General features: G+C 44.2%; 1 protein-coding gene across 5 annotated transcripts in view; it reads left to right on the forward strand.

The window, feature by feature from the left end:
• TBC1D14 (TBC1 domain family member 14) overlaps positions 1 to 18,554 on the forward strand; it is a 167,263-nt gene extending 148,709 nt beyond the window's left edge. For all 5 annotated transcript variants that reach the window (XM_063923731.1, XM_063923722.1, XM_063923740.1 and 2 more), the window contains 2 exons: positions 12,876 to 13,134; positions 14,127 to 18,554. In XM_063923731.1, coding sequence (XP_063779801.1) covers positions 12,876 to 13,134; positions 14,127 to 14,192 — 325 coding nt within the window. In that variant the 3' untranslated portion in view covers positions 14,193 to 18,554. The remainder of the gene's footprint in view (positions 1 to 12,875; positions 13,135 to 14,126) is intronic.
• The last annotated feature ends 1,911 nt before the right edge of the window (positions 18,555 to 20,465 follow it).

Consider the following 20,465-nt stretch of genomic DNA (forward strand, 5'->3'; position numbering starts at 1 on the left):
TCATTATGTTTAATATTATCCCCATATTACCCAGCACTACTGTTGCTGTTCTCCATATTAACTCATTGAGCAGTGTTCCTTACGGGTGTGGATCATAGGATTGACCACACTTAGGTCGACAGTCATTAAATTGACCAATATTGGTCGACCGTGACTAGGTCGACACCTGAATCAGGTCAACATGAACATGGTCGACATGATCTTTTAAAATTTATTTTTTGGTGTTTTCTTCAAAAAAAGTGACAGGGGAACACCAGTTAGTGCACAGTGTCCCCCCGCCACGCTTCAGACAAGGTGCGTTGCTCCGCTTCCAATGCGCCCGGCACAGGTTACTATTCCCAATCATAGGCCACGTATGAAAAAGTACAAAAAAATGAAGAAGAAAAAAGTGGAACTCTTGTTGACCTTTTTCCATGTCGGCCTAGTACATGTCGACCAATAGTGGTCCACCTAATGACTGTCGACCTAAGTATGGTTGACCTAAAGACTGTATACCGTTCCTCACAGCGATTATTGGAGTATATGCTCAGTGTTGAGTCCTGTATGTGAATTATTACATAACGGCAGCAGTCATTTATTTATGTATTTATTGTCTCTTTCTGGTTCTCGGAGCTTTGTGAAGAATTGTTTTTCCATATAAAAGATTCCATACCATGCTACCAATGGATCCAATAAGTTCTATCCCTAAAGTGAATGTATCCCTATATCTGAGCATTTAGCATTCCCTATTTATGGGGCAATCTGGCCATAGTGAAAAAGGCAAACAAGTTGTATCAAAAACAGAGCGGAGAAATCCTCTTAAAGGATTAAAACAATTTATTCCAAATCCTGTGTTTTATGGGTTGTCTCATGCAGCTCTGCCACCTGGTGTTCAGAAGGAGTACTGCACTTATTCCTGTTAATGTGAAGTCTGGAAAACAATGTTTTAGGAACCCAAGGACTCTACCCTAACGTAATTTATTAACCTGAACACATCACAAGCTTTAAATTGCCAACAAATATCTAATCAGAGATCACTTTAACGGCTCTTCTCATTAACTGCTGTCCTTTGTAAATGGCCTTAACAATACCTGTTTTCTTTATAAATGGTTAAGATCTCTACCTACTGTATGTGGATCCAATAATGGGAATATGCATTGTAAGGACACATTGCAAATTTTAGGAAGGTTTCAGCAAACACAATAAGCTTGCAGTGCACTGGCCCCATGACCGCACACAACATGACTTTTAGTTGTTGTCTGGACGGGATGTAGTTGTGACCGTCAGTCACAGGGGTGGTCTTCTGTTTGCCGGCGGTCGGGCTCCCGGCGCTCAGTATACCGGCGCCGGGAGCCCGACAGCCGGAATACCGACAATTATTTTCCCTCGTGGGGGTCCACGACCCCCATAGAGGGAGAATAAAATAGTGTGGCGCGCGCCACCGTGCCCGTAGCGTGGCGAGCGCAGCGAGCCCGCAAGGGGCTCATTTGCGCTCGCCAAGCTGTCGGTAAGCCGGCGGTCGGGCTCCCGGCGCCGGGATGCTGGTCGCCGGGAGCCCGACCGCCGGCCAGCCGTAGTGAACCCCAGTCACAGTACTGACTGCTACATCCCGACCCCTCTAAATCCCGCCAGTCAGCATGCCCATAGAGCGGGAATAGAACCTGTGGCGAGCCTAGCTCACCACCGAGCCAACAAGGGGCTGCTTTGCACTAACCTTCCCCCCCCCCCCCCCCCCAGCTTTCTGCTGCCGGGATACCGCGGCCAGTATACAGACCGCCAGGGTCCCCAGTGCCGGTAAGCCATACCCAACCCTCCTGGACAAATAGTCGGTGTAAGTGACGGTTACCAGTCCATATACTGACAGAGGCATGCTCAGTTTGACATCGGGGCCCATGGTACCTGAAGCCACGCTCTATTACTGCGATCTCTAGGTGAAGGACTATGAGCAGTACAGTACCTACAATTTTCACAAAATTGATCTGGGGGTTGAGTTTTTAGCTATGCAGCTCCAACTCTATAGAACTTACAGTTTGAGAGGCCCCCAATCTAGAATCCTTCAGAGAGTCAAGACTTTGCTATCTGCATGCTCTCTGAATTTTACAAAAAACTTTTCTGCACTTTATTGTTTCTGTACTTTATTATGTTAATTCTGTTAATTGCTTTGAGTCCTTTTGGAGAAAGAGCGCTATATAAATAAAATTATCATCATCCTCAACCTGCCAGCTTGTAGTACATTGGCTCTAAATGATCACATGACCTCACAGTCACGGGAACTAAACCCAACATCAGTAGCTAATTTACATAATTTGAAAAGGTGAGATTTATCAAACATTCTAAAGACAAGTGGAGGTGTTGCTGATAGCAACCAATCAGATGCCCTCTATCATTTATCTAGCGCAGTCTATAAAATGATAGCTAACCCTGACTGCTTACTATGAGCAACACCTCCACTTGTCCATAGAAGGTTTCATAAGTCTCCCACAAAGCTTTCTTGCAGAGGTCCAAATCATGTGATACAACTGTATTTATACATTAATAGAGCTGGGATGGGGCAGTTGATTAATTCTTTTGTGTGGTTAGGGTAACTCTCCATAACATTTTGCCAGCAAATATTCAGAGGAACAGTTGTGAGGGGCTGCTATTGGCTGGAGACCTACCCCTTGTGGCCAAGATAGCGGCTGTGGCATTAAAGGGGTTAATTGTTATGCTGCAGTAATATTTTTAAAAGAACTAATGGCACTAGGTGCCAATTTCAAACAGCGTGCCAGAACCAGTGTATATAGACACAAGATCTTTAAACAGTCCTGTGACCCAGTATAAAATGCTGCTATATCAGGTGTGTAAAAACTATTTTACTGGAAAGCCGTGCTGGTTTGCTGTATAAAGTGTGTGTGTGTGTATGTATGTATATTATATAAATTTTATTTATTACCAGTTATTTATATAGCGCACACATATTCCACAGCGCTTTTACAGAGAATATTTGGCCATTCACATCAGTCCCTGCCCCAGTGGAGCTTACAGTCTATATTCCCTACCTCATGTACACCTACGTACATTCACATTAGGGTTAATTTTGTTGGGAGCCAATTAACCTAACAGTATATTTTTGGATTGTGAAAGGAAACCGGAGCATCTGGAGGAAACCCACGCAAGTACAGGGAGAATATACAAACTCCACACAGTTAGGGCCATGGTGGGACATATATGTGTGTGTGTGTATATATAAAATAAGTAAGAATTGCACTTTAGGAAATGTATTTTATTTTATAAGGCATTTGCCATTTGGGACAGATTGTTCTCGGGACATTCTCATGTAGGACGTGGTAACGATGTTATCCAGAGATCAGCAAAGGACGTATGTTAATGTAAAGCGCTTTCTTAGAAATGCACCCTAGGGGGGGGTCTAATGTGTGTCTGTGTAACATGGACAGCATGTATATTTGAGGAAGTCTTATGCTAATTGTATTACTGTTTAAACATGGATACTTTTATTCTGGGGGATAGATGAAAGGAAGAAGACAATTGCACAGTTCATGTGAAATGTAAGATGCATTTATATTTTGGGAGACAGTTGTCTGATTTGTGTACAAGTCTTGGAGGTATATGGGCAGGATTACAATCTACTGTATTGTGCCCTCTTACCATATATTATGGACTCCATGTGTCTCTGTAGACAGTGCATGTTCTGACCATCCATGGAGGACGGTACGTCTGTGACATCTGTATACTGTGACATCTAATCTGCTAAAGGGATGGTAACTGAAGTGGGACACTGTGGGCTCAATGGGGGCCGAATGTGTGAATTACACTTGGAGCCACCCCAATGGCTTTGTCTGTTCATGCGTGGACTGTGTTTGCCTCTAGGGCAGTGACTTAAAATAGCCATGACATAGTTCCCTGCTTCTTCCCGGACCACAGGGCCATTCTCTTCCGTGGGGTGATGGCTAACTGTTTTTTTCTTTTATCATGCACAGAGTATATATGTGTGTGTATGTGTGTGTGTGTGTGTGTGTGTGTGTGTGTGTGTGTATATATATATATATGTATGTGTATGTATATATATATATATATATATATATATATATATGGATATGTATGTATATATATATATATATATATATATATATGTATATATATATATATATGTGTGTGTGTGTGTGTGTGTGTGTTTTTATATATATATATATATATATATATATAATATACACACACACATATATAGTATCCGGTACCCCAGGTCGACAACAAAAAGGTCGACACACCTTAGGTCGACGCCAATTGGTCGACACACCTTAGGTGGACATGGACAAAAGATCGACATGAGTTTTTCACAATTTTTTTCTTTTTTGGAACCTTTTCATACTTAACGATCCACGTGGACTACGATTGGAACGGTACTCTGTGCCGAGCGGAGCGATGGCACCATGCCCGAAGCATGGCAAGCGAAGCGAGCCATGCGAGGGGACGCGGTACACTAATTGGGGTTCCCGGTCACTCTACGAAGAAAACGACACCAAAAAAAACAAAAAAACTCATGTCGACTTTTTTCCATGTCGACCTTTTTCCATGTCGACCTTGTTCCTGTCTACCTTTTGTCCATGTCGACCTAAGGTGTGTCGACCTTTTTGTTGTCGACCTGGAGTCCCAGGCATATACGTACATATATATATATATATATATATATATATATATATATAATTTCTCTTACGTCCTAGAGGATACTGGGGACTCCGTAAGGACCATGGGGTATAGACGGGCTCCACAGGAGACATGGACACTATAAAGAACTTTAGAATGGTTGTGCACTGGCTCCTCCCTCTATGCCCCTCCTCCAGACCTCAGTTAGATCCTGTGCCCAGAGGAGACTGGGTGCATTACAGGGAGCTCTCCTGAGTTTCTCTGAAAAAGAATTTTGTTAGGTTTTTTATTTTCAGGGAGCACTGCTGGCAACAGGCTCCCTGCATCGTGGGACTGAGGAGAGAGAAGCAGACCTACTTAAATGATAGGCTCTGCTTCTTAGGCTACTGGACACCATTAGCTCCAGAGGGAGTAGGAACGCAGGTCTCCCCCCGCCGTTCTTCCCGGAGCCGCGCTGCCGTCCTCCTCGCAGAGCCGGAAGATAGAACCCGGGTGAGTATACGAAGAAAGAAGACTTCAAAGGCGGCTGAAGACTTCAGATCTTCTATGAGGTAACGCGTTGCTCCCACACACTACACACACTGCAGGCACTGATGGGTGCAGGGCGCCCTGGGCAGCAATAAACCTCTAGGGCTGGCTCATATGAATATATAGGCTGCGGAGGCAATATATTTTATAATCCCCCGCCAGTATAAATAAATTTGAGTGGGACCGAAGCCCGCCGCTGAGGGGGCGGAGCTTGATCTCACAGCACTAACCAGCGCCATTTTCTCCACAGCACACTGCAGAAGCTGGCTCCCCGGACTCTCCCCTGCTGAACACGGTGACAGAGGGCAAAAAAGGGGGGGGGGGGGGGGGGGGGGCATTTGTAAGGCGCAGTGAGTGTATAGATTTATCTATATAATTATATAACAGCGCTGTTTATCTGAGAATTTTGTTTCCAGTGTTATTGGCGCTGGGTGTGTGCTGGCATACTCTCTCTCTCTCTCTCTCTCTCTCTCTCTCTCTCTCTCTCTCTCTCTCTCTCTCTCTCTCTCTCTCTCTCTCTCTCTCTCTGTCTCTCCAAAGGGCTTTATTGGGGGAACTGTCTATATATATATATATATATATATATATCTCTCTCTATATATATATATATATATATATATATATATATATATATATATAATACAATCCCTGTGTGTGTGGGGGGTGTCGGTATGCCTGTGTCGGCATGTCTGAGGCGGAAGGCTCTTCTAGAGAGGAGGAGGAGCAGATGATTGTGGTGTCTCCATCGGCAACGCCGACACCTGATTGGTTGGACATGTGGAATGTTTTAAATGCAAATGTGACCTTGTTACATAAGAGATTGGACAAAGCAGAGTCCAGGGATAATACAGGGAGTCAATCAATGGCTTTGACGGTGTCACAGGGCCCTTCAGGGTCTCAAAAACGTCCCCTTTCCCAAATAGCAGACACTGATACCGACACGGATTCTGACTCCAGTGTCGACTACGATGATGCGAGGCTACACCCAAGGGTGGCCAAAAGTATTCATTATATGATTATTGCAATCAAAGATGTTTTGCATATCACAGATGACCCCTCTGTCCCTGACACGAGGGTACACCTGTTTAAGGAAAAGAAACCTGAGGTAACATTTCCCCCATCTCATGAGCTGAATGCGTTATTTGAAAAAGCTTGGGAAACTCCAGACAAAAAACTGCAGATTCTCAAGAGTTCTTATGGCGTATCCTTTCCTGGCACAGGACAGGGTACGGTGGGAATCCTCACCCAGGGTGGACAAAGCTTTAACGCGCTTATCCAAAGAGGTGGCGCTACTGTCCCCAGACACGGCAGCTCTCAAAGATCCTGCTGATCGCAGACAGGAAACGACTTTAAAATCAATTTATACACATACTGGTGCTTTCCTCAGACCAGCTATAGCATCGGCTTGGGTCTGTAGCACGGTAGCAGCTTGGACAGATACCTTGTCAGCTGATCTTGATACCCTAGATAGGGATACCATTTTGTTGACCTTAGGTCACATCAAAGACGCAGTCTTGTATATGAGAGACTCTCAGAGAGACGTCGGACTACTAGATTCAAGAGCCAACGCGATGGCGGTCTCGGCTAGGTGAGCACTGTGGACCCGCCAATGGACGGGTGATGCCGACTCAAAGAGGCATATGGAAGTTTTACCTTACAAGGGTGAGGTTTTATTTGGGGAAGGCCTCGCGGACCTAGTTTCCACAGCTACCGTGGGTAAATCTACCTTTTTGCCTTATGTTCCCCCACAGCAAAAGAAGGCTCCTCAGTATCAGATGCAGTCCTTTCAGTCGCATAAGTCCAGAAGAGGTTGGGGCTCTTCCTTCCTCGCCATAGGTAAGGGTAGAGGGAAGAGAATGCCTGCTACGGCCAGTTCCCAGGAACAGAAGTCCTCCCCGGCTTCTACTAAATCCACCGCATGACGCTGGGGTTCCACTGAGGGAGGCCGCACCGGTGGGGGCACGTCTTCGACTCTTCAGCCACGTCTGGGTTCAGTCGGACGTGGATCCTTGGGCGATGGAAATTGTATCCCAGGGCTGCAAGCTGGAATTCGAAGACATGCCTCCTCGTCGATTTTTCAAATCGGCTTTACCAGTTTCTCTCCCAGAGATAATTTTAGCTGCAATTCAAAAGCTGTGTCAACAGCAAGTGATTATCAAGGTTCCCCTAACAACAGGGGAAAGGGTACTATTCAACCCTATTTGTGGTCCTGAAACCGGATGGCTCAGTCAGACTCATTCTAAATCTAAAATCCCTGAACCTGTTTTTAAAAAGGTTCAAGTTCAAGATGGAATCACTCAGGGCAGTCATCTCCAGCCTGGAATGGGGGGATTTTATGGTGTCATTAGACATAAAGGATGCATACCTTCACGTCCCCATATATCCTCCTCATTAGGCATACCTGAGATTCGCTGTACAGGACTGTCATTACCAGTTTCAGACGTTGCCGTTTGGGCTTTCCACGGCCCCGAGGGTGTTCACCAAGGTAATGGCAGAAATGATGGTGCTCCTACGCAGGCAAGGAGTCACAATTATCCCGTACTTGGACGATCTCCTGATAAAAGCGAGATCAAAGGAACAGTTGCAGAAAAGCGTGTCGCTCTCCCTGGGAGTGCTACAGCAACATGGATGGATTCTAAATCTACCAAAGTCACAGTTGGTCCCGACGACTCGGCTGTCTTTCTTAGGCATGATTCTGGACACGGAACAAAAGTGTTTTTCTCCCGAGGGAAAAAGCCCAGGAACTACAGAACATGGTAAGAGACCTGTTGAAACCGAAAAGAGTGTCAGTCCATCAGTGCACTCGAGTACTGGGGAAAATGGTGGCGACCTACGAGGCCATCCCCTTCGGCAGGTTTCATGCGAGGACGTTTCAGTGGGATCTTCTGGACAAGTGGTCTGGGTCCCACCTACAAATACATCAGAAAATAACTCTGTCCCCCAGGGTCAGGGTATCTCTCCTGTGGTGGCTCCAGCGTGCTCACCTTCTAGAGGGTCGCAGGACTGGGTTCTGATGACCACGGACGCGAGCCTCCGAGGATGGGGAGCAGTCACACAAGGAAGGAATTTTCAGGGACCGTGGTCAAGCCAGGAGGCTTGTCTACACATCAACATACTGGAATTGAGGGCCATATACAACGGCCTACGACAAGCGGAGAATATTCTTCGCGACCTACCGGTTCTGATTCAATCAGACAGCGTCACAGCTGTGGCTCATGTAAACCGCCAAGGCGGGACAAGGAGCAGAGTGGCAATGGCGGAAGCCACCAGGATTCTGCGCTGGGCAGAAAATCACGTAAGCGCTCTGTCAGCGGTATTCATTCCGGGAGTGGACAACTGGGAAGCAGACTTCCTCAGCAGACACGATCTCCATCCAGGAGAGTGGGGACTTCATCAAGTAGTCTTTGCAGAGATAACAAGTCTTTGGGGACTTCCTCAAATAGACATGATGGCGTCACGCCTCAACAAGAAGCTTCGGAGGTATTGTGCCAGGTCAAGGGACCCTCAGGCAGTAGCGGTGGACGCTCTCGTGTCACCATGGGTGTTTCAGTCGGTCTATGTGTTCCCTCCTCTTCCCCTCATCTCAAAGATACTGAGAATCATAAGGCGAAAAAGAGTGCAGACAATACTCATTGTTCCAGATTGGCCTCGAAGGGCCTGGTATTCTGATCTTCAGGAGCTGCTCACAGAAGCTCCATGGCCTCTTCCTCTCAGAGAGGACCTGTTACAACAGGGGCCCTGCGTGTTCCAAGACTTACCGCGTTTACGTTTGACGGCATGGCGGTTGAACGCCAAATCCTAGCTGGGAAGGGTATTCCGGAGGAAGTCATCCCTACTCTGATAAAGGCTAGGAAGGAGGTGACGGCGAAACATTATCACCGTATCTGGAGGAAGTATGTTTCTTGGTGTGAAGCCAAGAATGCTCCTACGGAAGACTTCCACTTGGGCCGGTTTCTCCACTTTCTGCAGACTGGAGTGGATATGGGCCTAAAGTTAGGCTCCATTAAGGTACAGATTTCGGCCCTGTCTATATTCTTCCAGAAAGACTTGGCTTCTCTCCCAGAAGTCCAGACTTTTGTAAAGGGAGTGCTGCACATTTAGCCTCCTTTTGTGCCCCCAGTGGCACCATGGGACCTTAACGTGGTGTTACAGTTACTAAAATCTCACTGGTTTGAGCCTCTTCAAACTGTTGAGTTAAAATTTCTCACTTGGAAGGTGGTCATGTTGTTGGCCTTGGCATCTGCAAGGCAGGTGTCCGAATTGGCGGCCTTGTCTCATAAGAGCCCCTATCTCATTTTCCATGTTGATAGAGCAGAGTTGAGGACTCGTCCTCAATTTTTGCCTAAGGTGGTGTCATCGTTTCATATGAACCAACCTATTGTGGTGCCTGTGGCTACAGGAGACTTGGAGGATTCCAAATCCCTTGATGTAGTCAGGGCCTTAAAAATTTACGTAGCCAGGACGGCTCGAGTTAGGAAAACAGAAGCTCTGTTTGTCCTGTATGCAGCCAACAAGGTTGGCGCTCCTGCTTCTAAGCAGACTATTGCTCGCTGGATCTGCAACACGATTCAGCAGGCTCATTCTACGGCTGGATTGCCGGTACCAAATTCGGTAAAGGCCCATTCCACTAGGAAGGTGGGCTCTTCTTGGGCGGCTGCCCGAGGCGTCTCTGCTTTACAGCTTTGCTGAGCAGCTACATGGTCGGGTTCAAACACTTTTGCTAAATTCTACAAGTTTGATACCCTGGCTGATGAGGACCTCATGTTTGCTCAATCGGTGCTGCAGAGTCATCCGCACTCTCCCGCCCGGTTTGGAGCTTTGGTATAATCCCCATGGTCCTTACGGAGTCCCCAGCATCCTCTAGGGCAGGCTTTTTCAACCAGTGTGCCGTGGCACAATAGTGTGCCGCGAACAGTTGCAAGGTGTGCCGCGGAGCCACAGCAGCTTCCTGCACCTTCAGAGTGAACTGTTGGCCCGGGCTCTTCTTAGAGGATCAGTCGTGCTCCGGCCATGATGTATGCCTTGAAGACGTGGTGGTTTGATATCATAGGTCACGCCGCCGCATCTCACCACCCAGCCAGCTCACCCGCCTGCATACACATCTTCCAGTTCCTGCCTGCATACACAGCTTTCCTTGCCCACCCACTTCCACACCTGCACGACCACCCACTGCTCAGTATTCGCAGCACTCTACTATGAACAACCCCCGCCACTGAGGGACAGGGATGAGGACAGCTGACTGGTAGCTTGCTATTTATTTTCTCCTGTGGGGAACAATAGGATTCATGTGAGGAGAATAAGGATTTATGAATTTATGGGGGGAACAATGTGAATAATTTATGTGGGGAGCAATAGATTTATGTAGAGAGCAATATGATTTATGTGGGGAGCAATGTGATTGGCCTACACAGAAAAAACAATGTATGTATGGATTTTTTTTTACTGTGAGGGCCAATGTGTGTGGTTTTTTTTTCTGTGGGGAACTGATGGTGTGCCTTGCAAATTTTAAAATATTGTTCTGTGTGCCGCGAGTGAAAAAAGGTTGAAAATCACTGCTCTAGGGTGTAAGAGAAAATAAGATTTTAAACCTACCGGTAAATCTTTTTCTCCTAGTCCGTAGAGCATGGGTCTTCAACCTGCGACCCTCCAGCTGCTGTGGAACTACACATCCCAGCATGCCCTGCCTCAGTTTTAGCATACCTTAATAGCAAAATTGTGGCAGGGCATGCTGGGATGTGTAGTTTCACAGCAGCTGGAGGGCCACAGGTTGAAGACCCATGCCGTAGAGGATGCTGGGCGCCCGTCCCAGTGCGGACATATATCTGCATGATTTGTATATAGTTCTTGCTTACATAAGGGTTATGTTACAGTTAAGATCAGTCATTGACTGATACTGTTTGTTCATACTGTGAACTGGTTGCGTATATTCCAGGTTATATGGTGTGGGCTGGTATAAATCTTGCCCTTAGATTACCAAAATCCTTTCCTCGTACTGTCAGTCTCCTCTGGGCACAGTTTCTCTAACTGAGGTCTGGAGGAGGGGCATAGAGGGAGGAGCCAGTGCACACCCGTTCTAAATTTCTTTATAGTGCCCATGTCTCCTGCGGAGCCCGTCTATACCCCATGGTCCTTACGGAGTCCCCAGCATTCTCTACGGACTAGGAGAAAAAGATTTACCGGTAGGTTTAAAATCTTATTTTATATATATATATATATATATATATATATATATATATATATATATATATATATATATATATATATATATATATATATATATATATATATATATATATATAATATAGCCCACTGCCAAGAGAGTGCTAAGTGATCGAGAGGGAAGACCAAATAGACAATTGCTTTTATACCTATTTATCTCACTACTAGACCAGATACTAGGCGAGTTTGTGACACCACTCCTTCACAACAGAGGTGGGCCAGTTGTGGAACCACAAGTACCAACATTCCTTGCTTCTAGCTAGCCTTGTGGTCTGGAACAGGCTGCCTTCCTCTGTCTGGCAGTGCATGCTGGAGACGTCATTCAGCCAGGGCAGCCTGGCTTAGGAACACAGCAAGGAAAGGCTGTGATCCTTGTCTGGGGGATAGAACTTAGCAGGAGCGCTGGCTACGTGACACATAATGGGGCGTTTTTAATGGTTTAATGCTTTTGCAGAATCTGTATGCACATAAGCAGATGCCTGTAATGGAACGCTGTATTAGACAAATTGTCATTCTTTAGAGCCAATGCATTATGTCAGTAGGCTATGTTATAACATGGGGATTTAGTCCGAACCGACGGGTCAAAATACCGACTACTTCAAAGGGTAAGTGTTGAGGTTAGGCTACGGGAAGGGTGGGGTTAGAATACCTAGATCGGGATCCTGCAGCCGGTAGTCTGACCGTCTGGATGCTGTACCCCACCCATAACATGCTGTATACACTATTTGCTGAGCTTCAGAGGCGTTACTGCTGTAGTGTCTAGGGAAATCCATTCCAGAACATGGTTCCTCTGTGTACCTGAAAGCTTCACCTTTTTTTGGATTATGATGATGATGATTATTTATGCTGCTTGTACATGATACAGACAAACGGAACCTACTGCGATCACCATAGAAGAGCATACAATAGAACAAGGTGAGCGGGCCCTGCACCAAAGGTTCTGATCTAAAGGCGATCAGGAACGTAAAACACAAGGGCCCTGCTTTGTACGGAGGACCAGTCACTTATATGTTCATATGCGCTGTGCGACTTTTTAGCAACTTAACACATGCGCAGACCTTCTGCCATTTTATGTGCGACTTTTTAGCAACTTAACACATGCGCAGACCTTCTGCCATTTTAGTGAATATCTAGTTACTGTTCAAACTGAGAATGAGGCCCCTAACATTGTAATAGAATCCAACGGAATGTGTCCTAAATAGTCTGTTAAGTAGACCCCTGTAGCACATGATAACAGAGCATGACTGATGTAGTGTAGCATTGTGCAGGAGTCACATAGGGTAGAGCTACCTGCTGAGCTGGGGCTTTCTGTGAATGGTTGTATAGTAGAGATGTGTAAAGTAGCTCAGTGGAGATAATAAGGGAGAGCGATAGGTGTAGGTCCATGTCAGGTTGGGGAATGCAGACATTTCATTGTACGCTTGTTTGTCATAGGATTTTGGCTTGGTCCTTATAATAAAGCAAGTGGTATTTTATCATACTAATACATTTTGGTCTTTCTTCCCCAGGATATTTACCCTTTACAGCAAGTCTCTCCCTCTGGATTTGGCGTGCCGAGTGTGGGACGTGTTCTGCCGCGATGGGGAGGAGTTTCTGTTCAGAACTGCCTTGGGAATACTTAAACTTTTTGAAGACATTTTAACAAAGATGGATTTCATTCACATCGCCCAGTTTCTGACTAAGCTGCCTGAGGACTTAACCGCTGATGATTTATTCCTCTCCATCGCCGCAATACAGATGCAGAGCCGGAATAAGAAGTGGACTCAGGTACGGCTGTGACGGGGTGTGTTACCAGTCTGGGTAGCCTAGTTTCCCATCCGTTAAAGTGATACAAAGAAATAAGTTGTTGACAAAGCAGAAAACAAACTTTAAACTTGAACTACAAAGAAGGGACCCCCTATCACCCCTTGTAAATTGAATGACTGTAATGACTTTGCTGGCAATGTATTGTCTGCCTATAAAGGATTTTTTTTTTTTTTTTTAATGCAAATCTCCTATCTCACCTGTTTGTGTGGAGTGGCTACTGCACAATGTATTACACAGGTGGCACTGTGGGGCAGATGTATTAAGCCTGGAGAAGTGATAAAGCAGTGATAAGTGCAAGATGATAATGCACCAGCCAATCGGCTCCAATATGTAAATTGACAGAGCTGATTGGCTGGTGCGTTATCACCTTCCACTTATCACTGCTTTACCACTTCTCAAGGCTTAATACATCTGCCCCTGTGTTGGTTGGACATGGGCTGAGACCTACTTACATAGACGATTTATAAACTGTGTGGGGCATTTGAGTGCAGTGATAGTTATTGGGGCTTCATTTTATTTTGTTACGGCCGACTCTTTATAAGCATAAACTGGATCCAGTTCAAAATTTTCCAACGCTTTGTAATGAATTGCCATATATGATTTTGATACACAGGACTGATGTGTCCGTAAGCTGTACCTAGAGAACTCCATGCTTGGTAACCTTTTTTACAATATTGGTGTGGGGTCCCAATTAACACAAGATGACCTTGCAAAACTACTCATGGGTATATGGTATTAGCTGCAAAAACAAAGAGAGGAATCCCAGTCTTTGCTAGCTTTTAATTAAGTAACTGATGCCCATTTTGAAACACCCTGTATAGCGCAGTCTGTCTTCTAATCATATGCAGAATTTTACAATTCCAAGAAATTGGTAGGTGCAAGGTTCTCTCAGTAAAAGCCATCTTAGAAATTAATTCATTTTATTTATTTATTTATATTGTTTGTTTTTTCAGATTCTGTCGGGACTGCAGAAAGATAATCGTGAAATGGAGAACAGGAGCCCCAACCTTAAACGCTGAATATGATCTCAGGATTGGGGTAGTGTTCCCCACGGGAATGTCACAGATTAGGTTTTCATCGCGGACAGAGAACCGAATTCTATTACAGGACTGTGTAAAACACTGGAATTGGCCTTAAATTATTTAAGTCTGTACTTTCTGATCAGCTTTACTCCAGAAACCGTTTTCAACGCTGTTAATCAGCAGGACATTGATGTTGATACCGAAACCAGGGTTCCGGGAGGGCTGACGTTGGTTTTGATTACCCTCCTGCACAAGCCCCAGCCTGTGCAGTAGGGTAATTTTATATGCGGTTCTAGGGTTCCTTTCCACTGCAAAGAACAACACAGGAATATTATTCTTTTCGTGGACCATTGCTTATAGTGGGTAACCTGGCAGCTCGCAAATCATATTGTAGGAAAACCGTTGCTATTGTTATGAAAGAGCATTTTCTATCATAATTTTAAATGATATATGTTTTATATATTTATATATAATATATGTATGTGTGTATATATAGCATATATGTATGTATGTATATTATATGTATTTGTATCTGGTCACCAGTGCCAGCCAAAACTAAAATGAAAAACTAGAATGAGATTAATACTGTAATACCCTGCAGCTAGCAGAACCATGTGGATGTGGTCACTTGCGACGTTCAGAAGATATTAATCCCTGGGACATTCAAATAAAAAATGGTGACTGTAACCTGCGCTCCCAGGGGGCAGCTTGATCTAGAACGGACACCTAATGTTCCAAACTAACCAAAAATAAACAAATACATGTCATAAAGCGGGGACTAGGTGGGTTTTGTATTCAGTGTAGTCACTCTATATGAAGCTGCTGATGCGTTAAAAGAAATAGAAAATAATAGTTGGAAAATATGGTACTGTACTCTTATGTGTAAAGTAGGGAAGGTCCCAATCACCCCTGTCACTGGTGAGTGCTCATGTGGGAGTACCAATTTGGCACAAGTGATCCTAACCCAATTGTGGACCTTCCTTACTGTTCACATGAGTGGTTCCTGTATAGTTCCATATTGCTTTACCTAGTTGTATTATTTTCTGCTCTTTTTTTTTTTTTTTTTTTTTTTGCATCACTGGAACCATATGGAGTGACTACACCAGTGACGTGCGGTGAGGTCAGGACCTAGGGAGGCAGTCTCACCACTGCAGCCAAGAGTCGTGACCGGCCAGGCTGCTACTGTCTTTTACGTGCAGGTGGGTAGGCTGCAGACAGGAAGCCAGTCACTGGCTGCTACTCACCCCACATGGCTGCTGCTGGCACCTCGGGTAATGATCTCCATCCTCACCTGCCATGCTGCTCTGCTGGCACTTCTTGGATTAGTTGCATGACTAATCCGAGGTGTCAATCAGAGCTCCGGTACATTCCCTGCTGTGAGGCATACCTTCATTGGCTCACATTCTTTCCATTTTATTGGCTGCAGTGTTGCCCGCTCTACTTTACACTGTACTCTCTAGAGGTAGTGTATAGCTATGAGAGATGAGGCCGAGATGTTGCTGTCTCATCTCTCGTCTGTCCCAGCAAATCCAGGTAGCCTCCGCAATGTGGCAAGTTTTAACTATAAAAATGATTGCAATAATACAAAGAAGATGCTTATAAGTTAAAATTACTTTCTTTGTAACATTCTAGTCATTTTTATAGACAAAACTCTGAAGTATGACAGGGGAAGCTCAGCCTCCCCTGACTGCATGTTCCTGCACCAAATTCAATATCCACCTTTGCAGTTCATGACTTGTGTATTAGATCCTAATTCCTGGCACCTGCTCAGTGGGTGGAGGAAAAGTGTTTTGTGATCACTGAGCAGATTACTCCACAGCTGTCCAATCGGCACTCTCGTCACTAGCGTAGTCAAAACACTGAAAAGCTAAGTGCTCCTGCCTAAACCGAGAGGTAGAATGACTGAACAGTGATCTGGTGGGTCCTAAAATGTGGTGCTCCACAATGCACCCGTAGACCCTTCATGTCATCTTACGTCCGGAACACTTCTGTCAGTGGATAATGTTGAAAATGGGGACAACGGAAACATTATTTGGGTAACCTAAAATAATTGTAAGACCAATGCTTAACCCTGCTGCAGATGATCCTGGGTATTAATGTATCCTGACCAATGTGATGCTTTTATTTGACTATTATTGTAAAATGGTAATACAATCCAAATAAGATCCTTATTTCTGCTTCGGGTCACAGAACATACTGTATATCAATGTTTGAAAACGGACTATAGTTTCCCTCATTGTGAATATTGTAAAATCCCTCCAGTTGGTCACCTGGTTTGATGACCTGGAAATGAGGATGTTTAATTCTCTAGAAAGACCTGTACTTTTACTTACATTCCGTGGGCAATGACCAAAGATGCACGCAAATCTGTGATCACGTCTGAATTTGTATGGCTCCACTGTAGATGAAAATCATGATCACTTAACTTAAGCCATCATAGACTCAGAACTGTGTTATATTTTGGATTTGTCGCATATATACATATATATATATATATATATATATATATATATATATATATATATATATATATATATATATAATTTGTTGTTTGTGTTTAGGTTTTCTAACATTTCTCACCACTGATGCTTATGGACTGGTAACATGCCAGGTTTTCTACCTAGTCTCTCAAAATTGCAGGAGAGTGCCACAAGGGGCTGTTCCTTAATGAATGGTTCACTAATCCACACACAGGAGTTCTTCATGGGGTGTGGAAACCTGGACTGTTGGCCAGGCCAGGCTTAGTAATGAGGAGGAGCGGACTGTTTCTAAGACTCCTCAAACATCAGGAACATCTGGTTAGCCACCTCCGAGGCAGTGGTGGTGTTACTAGTCTTGACACTGGGATAGTACAATTTTATTTTTACAGTTTAGAAAACTGGTGACTATTTGGGATAGATGGGGCATTATCTGAATCTAATGCACAAATCACTTATTACACTTGCCCAGTTCATTTGTCTGTTTGTATGTATACTGTAATGTAGGCCCCACTGGAGGAGAAGTCACTAGAGGCAAAATACACACATGACTTATATTACGACTGCTATGGTAAAGTAATAGCATGGTATGAATGTTGTACATATGCTGCAGTCCATTTCCAGCAATCAGATATTTGTGTTGATCGTCTGATCATTCAAGTACAAATTATCTAATAAAATCTCAAAATGGTTACTATGGGTTAACAGTATATATGTGGAATTTGAAAGGCTCTAATTCAGGATAATTCCACAGGGTATCAAGATTCTGTACAGGGACCTGTAATAAGTATACCCATCAATGGGGGAGCCATTTTGTGGACTGGACCCAGCTTTTCAGTGGCCTGAAAACTGCTCCCAATATTTGGGGCACGAGATGCAGAGTGCCACAGCGGGGTCTCTAGTTTCCAGTGAATTGATCAGGCTGCCATTCTCATTAATGAAAAAATGGCTGCTTCCTGTAGGTGGCTAATCCTCTATACCAAGACTCATTCTGCTGATGGGATGTAGTTATGTGACCGGCGGTCAGGAGACAGCTGGTCATGATACCAACGCCGGAATCCCGCCCCCTCACAGTCCTGACAGTCGGCATGGCGACTAACAGGGACTATTCCCACTACACCCATAGAGTGGGAATAGAACCTGTGGCGAGTACAGCTTGCCACCGAGCCTGCAAGGGGCTTTGTTGCACTCATCCCCCCCATTCCCCCCTGCAGGGCATCTAAAAGCCAGGATCCCAGCGTCAGTATGGTGACCGGCGGTCTCCCGACCCCAACCCCTGCTGACACAGACACAAGTATATTTTTTAAATGGTTAACAGGTAGCTGTCATTTTGTGATCAAAAATCATCATGTATGTTAAACTAAAGCACTTTATAAATAATGGGCAAATGCTGGATTGGATTTTTTGTTTTTCTAATCTGTGATTAATATGATCAAATGTGACTAACTTATCACCAAAGTTCATAATATGATTTGCAATGTAAGGGTCAAGTACAATGTTTGCTGGATCGAGATGTTATATACAGGGTGATTAAAAAGTCGCAGTATACCCTTTTTGTTTAAAAAAACTGTGCAGGATTTGGGAAAACTGAATACTCCAGTAAGGTATGGGTGAGGTGGGCTATCTTTTTAAGGTATGTACCGAACATGGGCGCCATCTTGAATCTAAGTCACTTTTCCCATTTTCTGCACAGTTTTTTAAACAAAGGGGGTACTGCGACTTTTGAATCACCCTGTGTATATATATATATACACACACACACACACACACACACACACTGTAATATACATATCTGTCATGAGACCTTTTTTTATTGTCACTTTTGTGCCTTTGCACTATATTTGTAACTAGTTTGCTCAGTAAACCGGATTCTTTTTATTTATTATTGTTTTTGGTCTGAATTCTTCCACTGTTTCTGTAGGACATGTCTGGCAGTTACTGCATGAAAATAAGGGTGCATAATATCCTATAGGAGATTTGAGGTGCTGGGCCAGTATTGGCAATCCATGTCACTTGTGCAATGGCTTGCAGCTCCCCCACAGGCATAATTAGGGTTGCCACCTCATACCTTTAATTCCGGACACATATTAATTACACAGGTTCTGTGGCTGATTAAAACCAGGTGAAATGAAGTCTTGAAGCCAGCCAGCCACAGAACCTGTGAAATTAATGTGTCCAGAATTAAAGGGATGAGGTGGCAACCCTAGGCGTAATAGAATTGCTTGTAGAAATGAGGTGATTACCACTGTAACATTATGTACCGTAGTATAGTAAATGCTGCAATGAAAAGGGCAACATGTTTTCAAACACGGTCCTAAGACTTACCTGGGCGCCGCCCTTGTGGACCCATGGAGTATATTCCATAGAAAAGAGTCTTGGGGGTAGAATTACTAAAGCTTTTACAGATGAAGAGGATGCAATAGAGTAGGGGTTCTCAAACTCTGTCCTCAGGACCCCACACAGTGCATGTTTTGCAGGTAACCCAGCAAGTGCACAGGTGTATTAATTACTCACAGACACATTTTAAAAGGTCCACAGGTGGAGCTAATTATTTCACTTGTAATTCTGTGAGGAGACCTGCAAAACATGCACCGTGTGGGGTCCTGAGGACCGAGTTTGAGAACCTGTGCAATAGAGAAATGATAGCTGGATTCTGATATCTTACTATGGGCTCCACCACTACTTCTCATTCTTTTAGTACATCTACACCTTGGACTCGCAGGTAATGAATTTGGATCCCCAGATCTTTTAGCTCCACATGTGAAGGAAGGTCAGATCAGGTCACATAATGTGTTGGTGTGTTTGTCAGCAATGCCTTTTGTGAGATGTGAAGGGATTGCGGATGTGGAGCCATGGATGTTCTAGGAAGCATATGCTGCAGGAGTAAACGGACTAGGGCGTATTAAAGCTACAGTGGTTGTTACCGTCCTTATAGCCGTGAAAATGTATCACTAGTTTTATAAGCACCAAAGCTGCAGTTATCTGAACCCTTACTTTTAATTTGTGTATGTTAAAAATAACTAACACTTGTATGTTTCCATTTTAATTTGAATATCATTTAGAGAAGGAATTGAAAAAAACACATTTATCTTAACAGTCTGGTACATAATGCCTTTTCGCTGTCACCAGTGATACCGATTATTACACGTTAAATCTCCTAATACCAAGCAAACTGTACGTCTGTGTTCACCTTTGCTGTATTTAGTTTGTGTATACTTAAAAATAGTTCACATAAATGGTCTTTTTTTTTTTTTTTCTTGTGTACAGTGGGGGGTAATTCCAAGTTGATCGCAGCAGAATTTTTTTTAGCAGTTGGGCAAAACCATGTGCACTGCAGGGGGAACAGATATAACATGTGCAGAGAGAGTTAGATTTGGGTGTGGTGAGTTCAATCTGCAATCTAAATTGCAGTGTAAAAATAAAGCAGCCAGTATTTACCCTGCACAGAAACAAAATAACCCACCCAAATCTAACTCTCTCTGCACATGTTATATCTGCCTCCCCTTCAGTGCACATGGTTTTGCCCAATTGCTATCAAAAATCCTGCTGCGATCAACTTGGAATTACCCCCAGTGTCAGAACGAAAGAAAACAGTTCTTCTACCACTGTAATGCTCCACATTGATAAATAGCAGTTCCTGATAATACTGTAAGAAGATTTGCATTGTGAATAGGCTCTAAATAGACGGTTTCTCTGGTTAGCGTTATACCAAATCGTTATTTAAGAACTGCTAAGGACCATCTGTGTCCTATTCAATTCAGGGATAATGGAAACAAGCAAACCACCATTTCTG

The sequence above is a fragment of the Pseudophryne corroboree genome, chromosome 1, assembly GCF_028390025.1.
Source record: "Pseudophryne corroboree isolate aPseCor3 chromosome 1, aPseCor3.hap2, whole genome shotgun sequence".
Classification (NCBI taxonomy): domain Eukaryota; kingdom Metazoa; phylum Chordata; class Amphibia; order Anura; family Myobatrachidae; genus Pseudophryne; species Pseudophryne corroboree.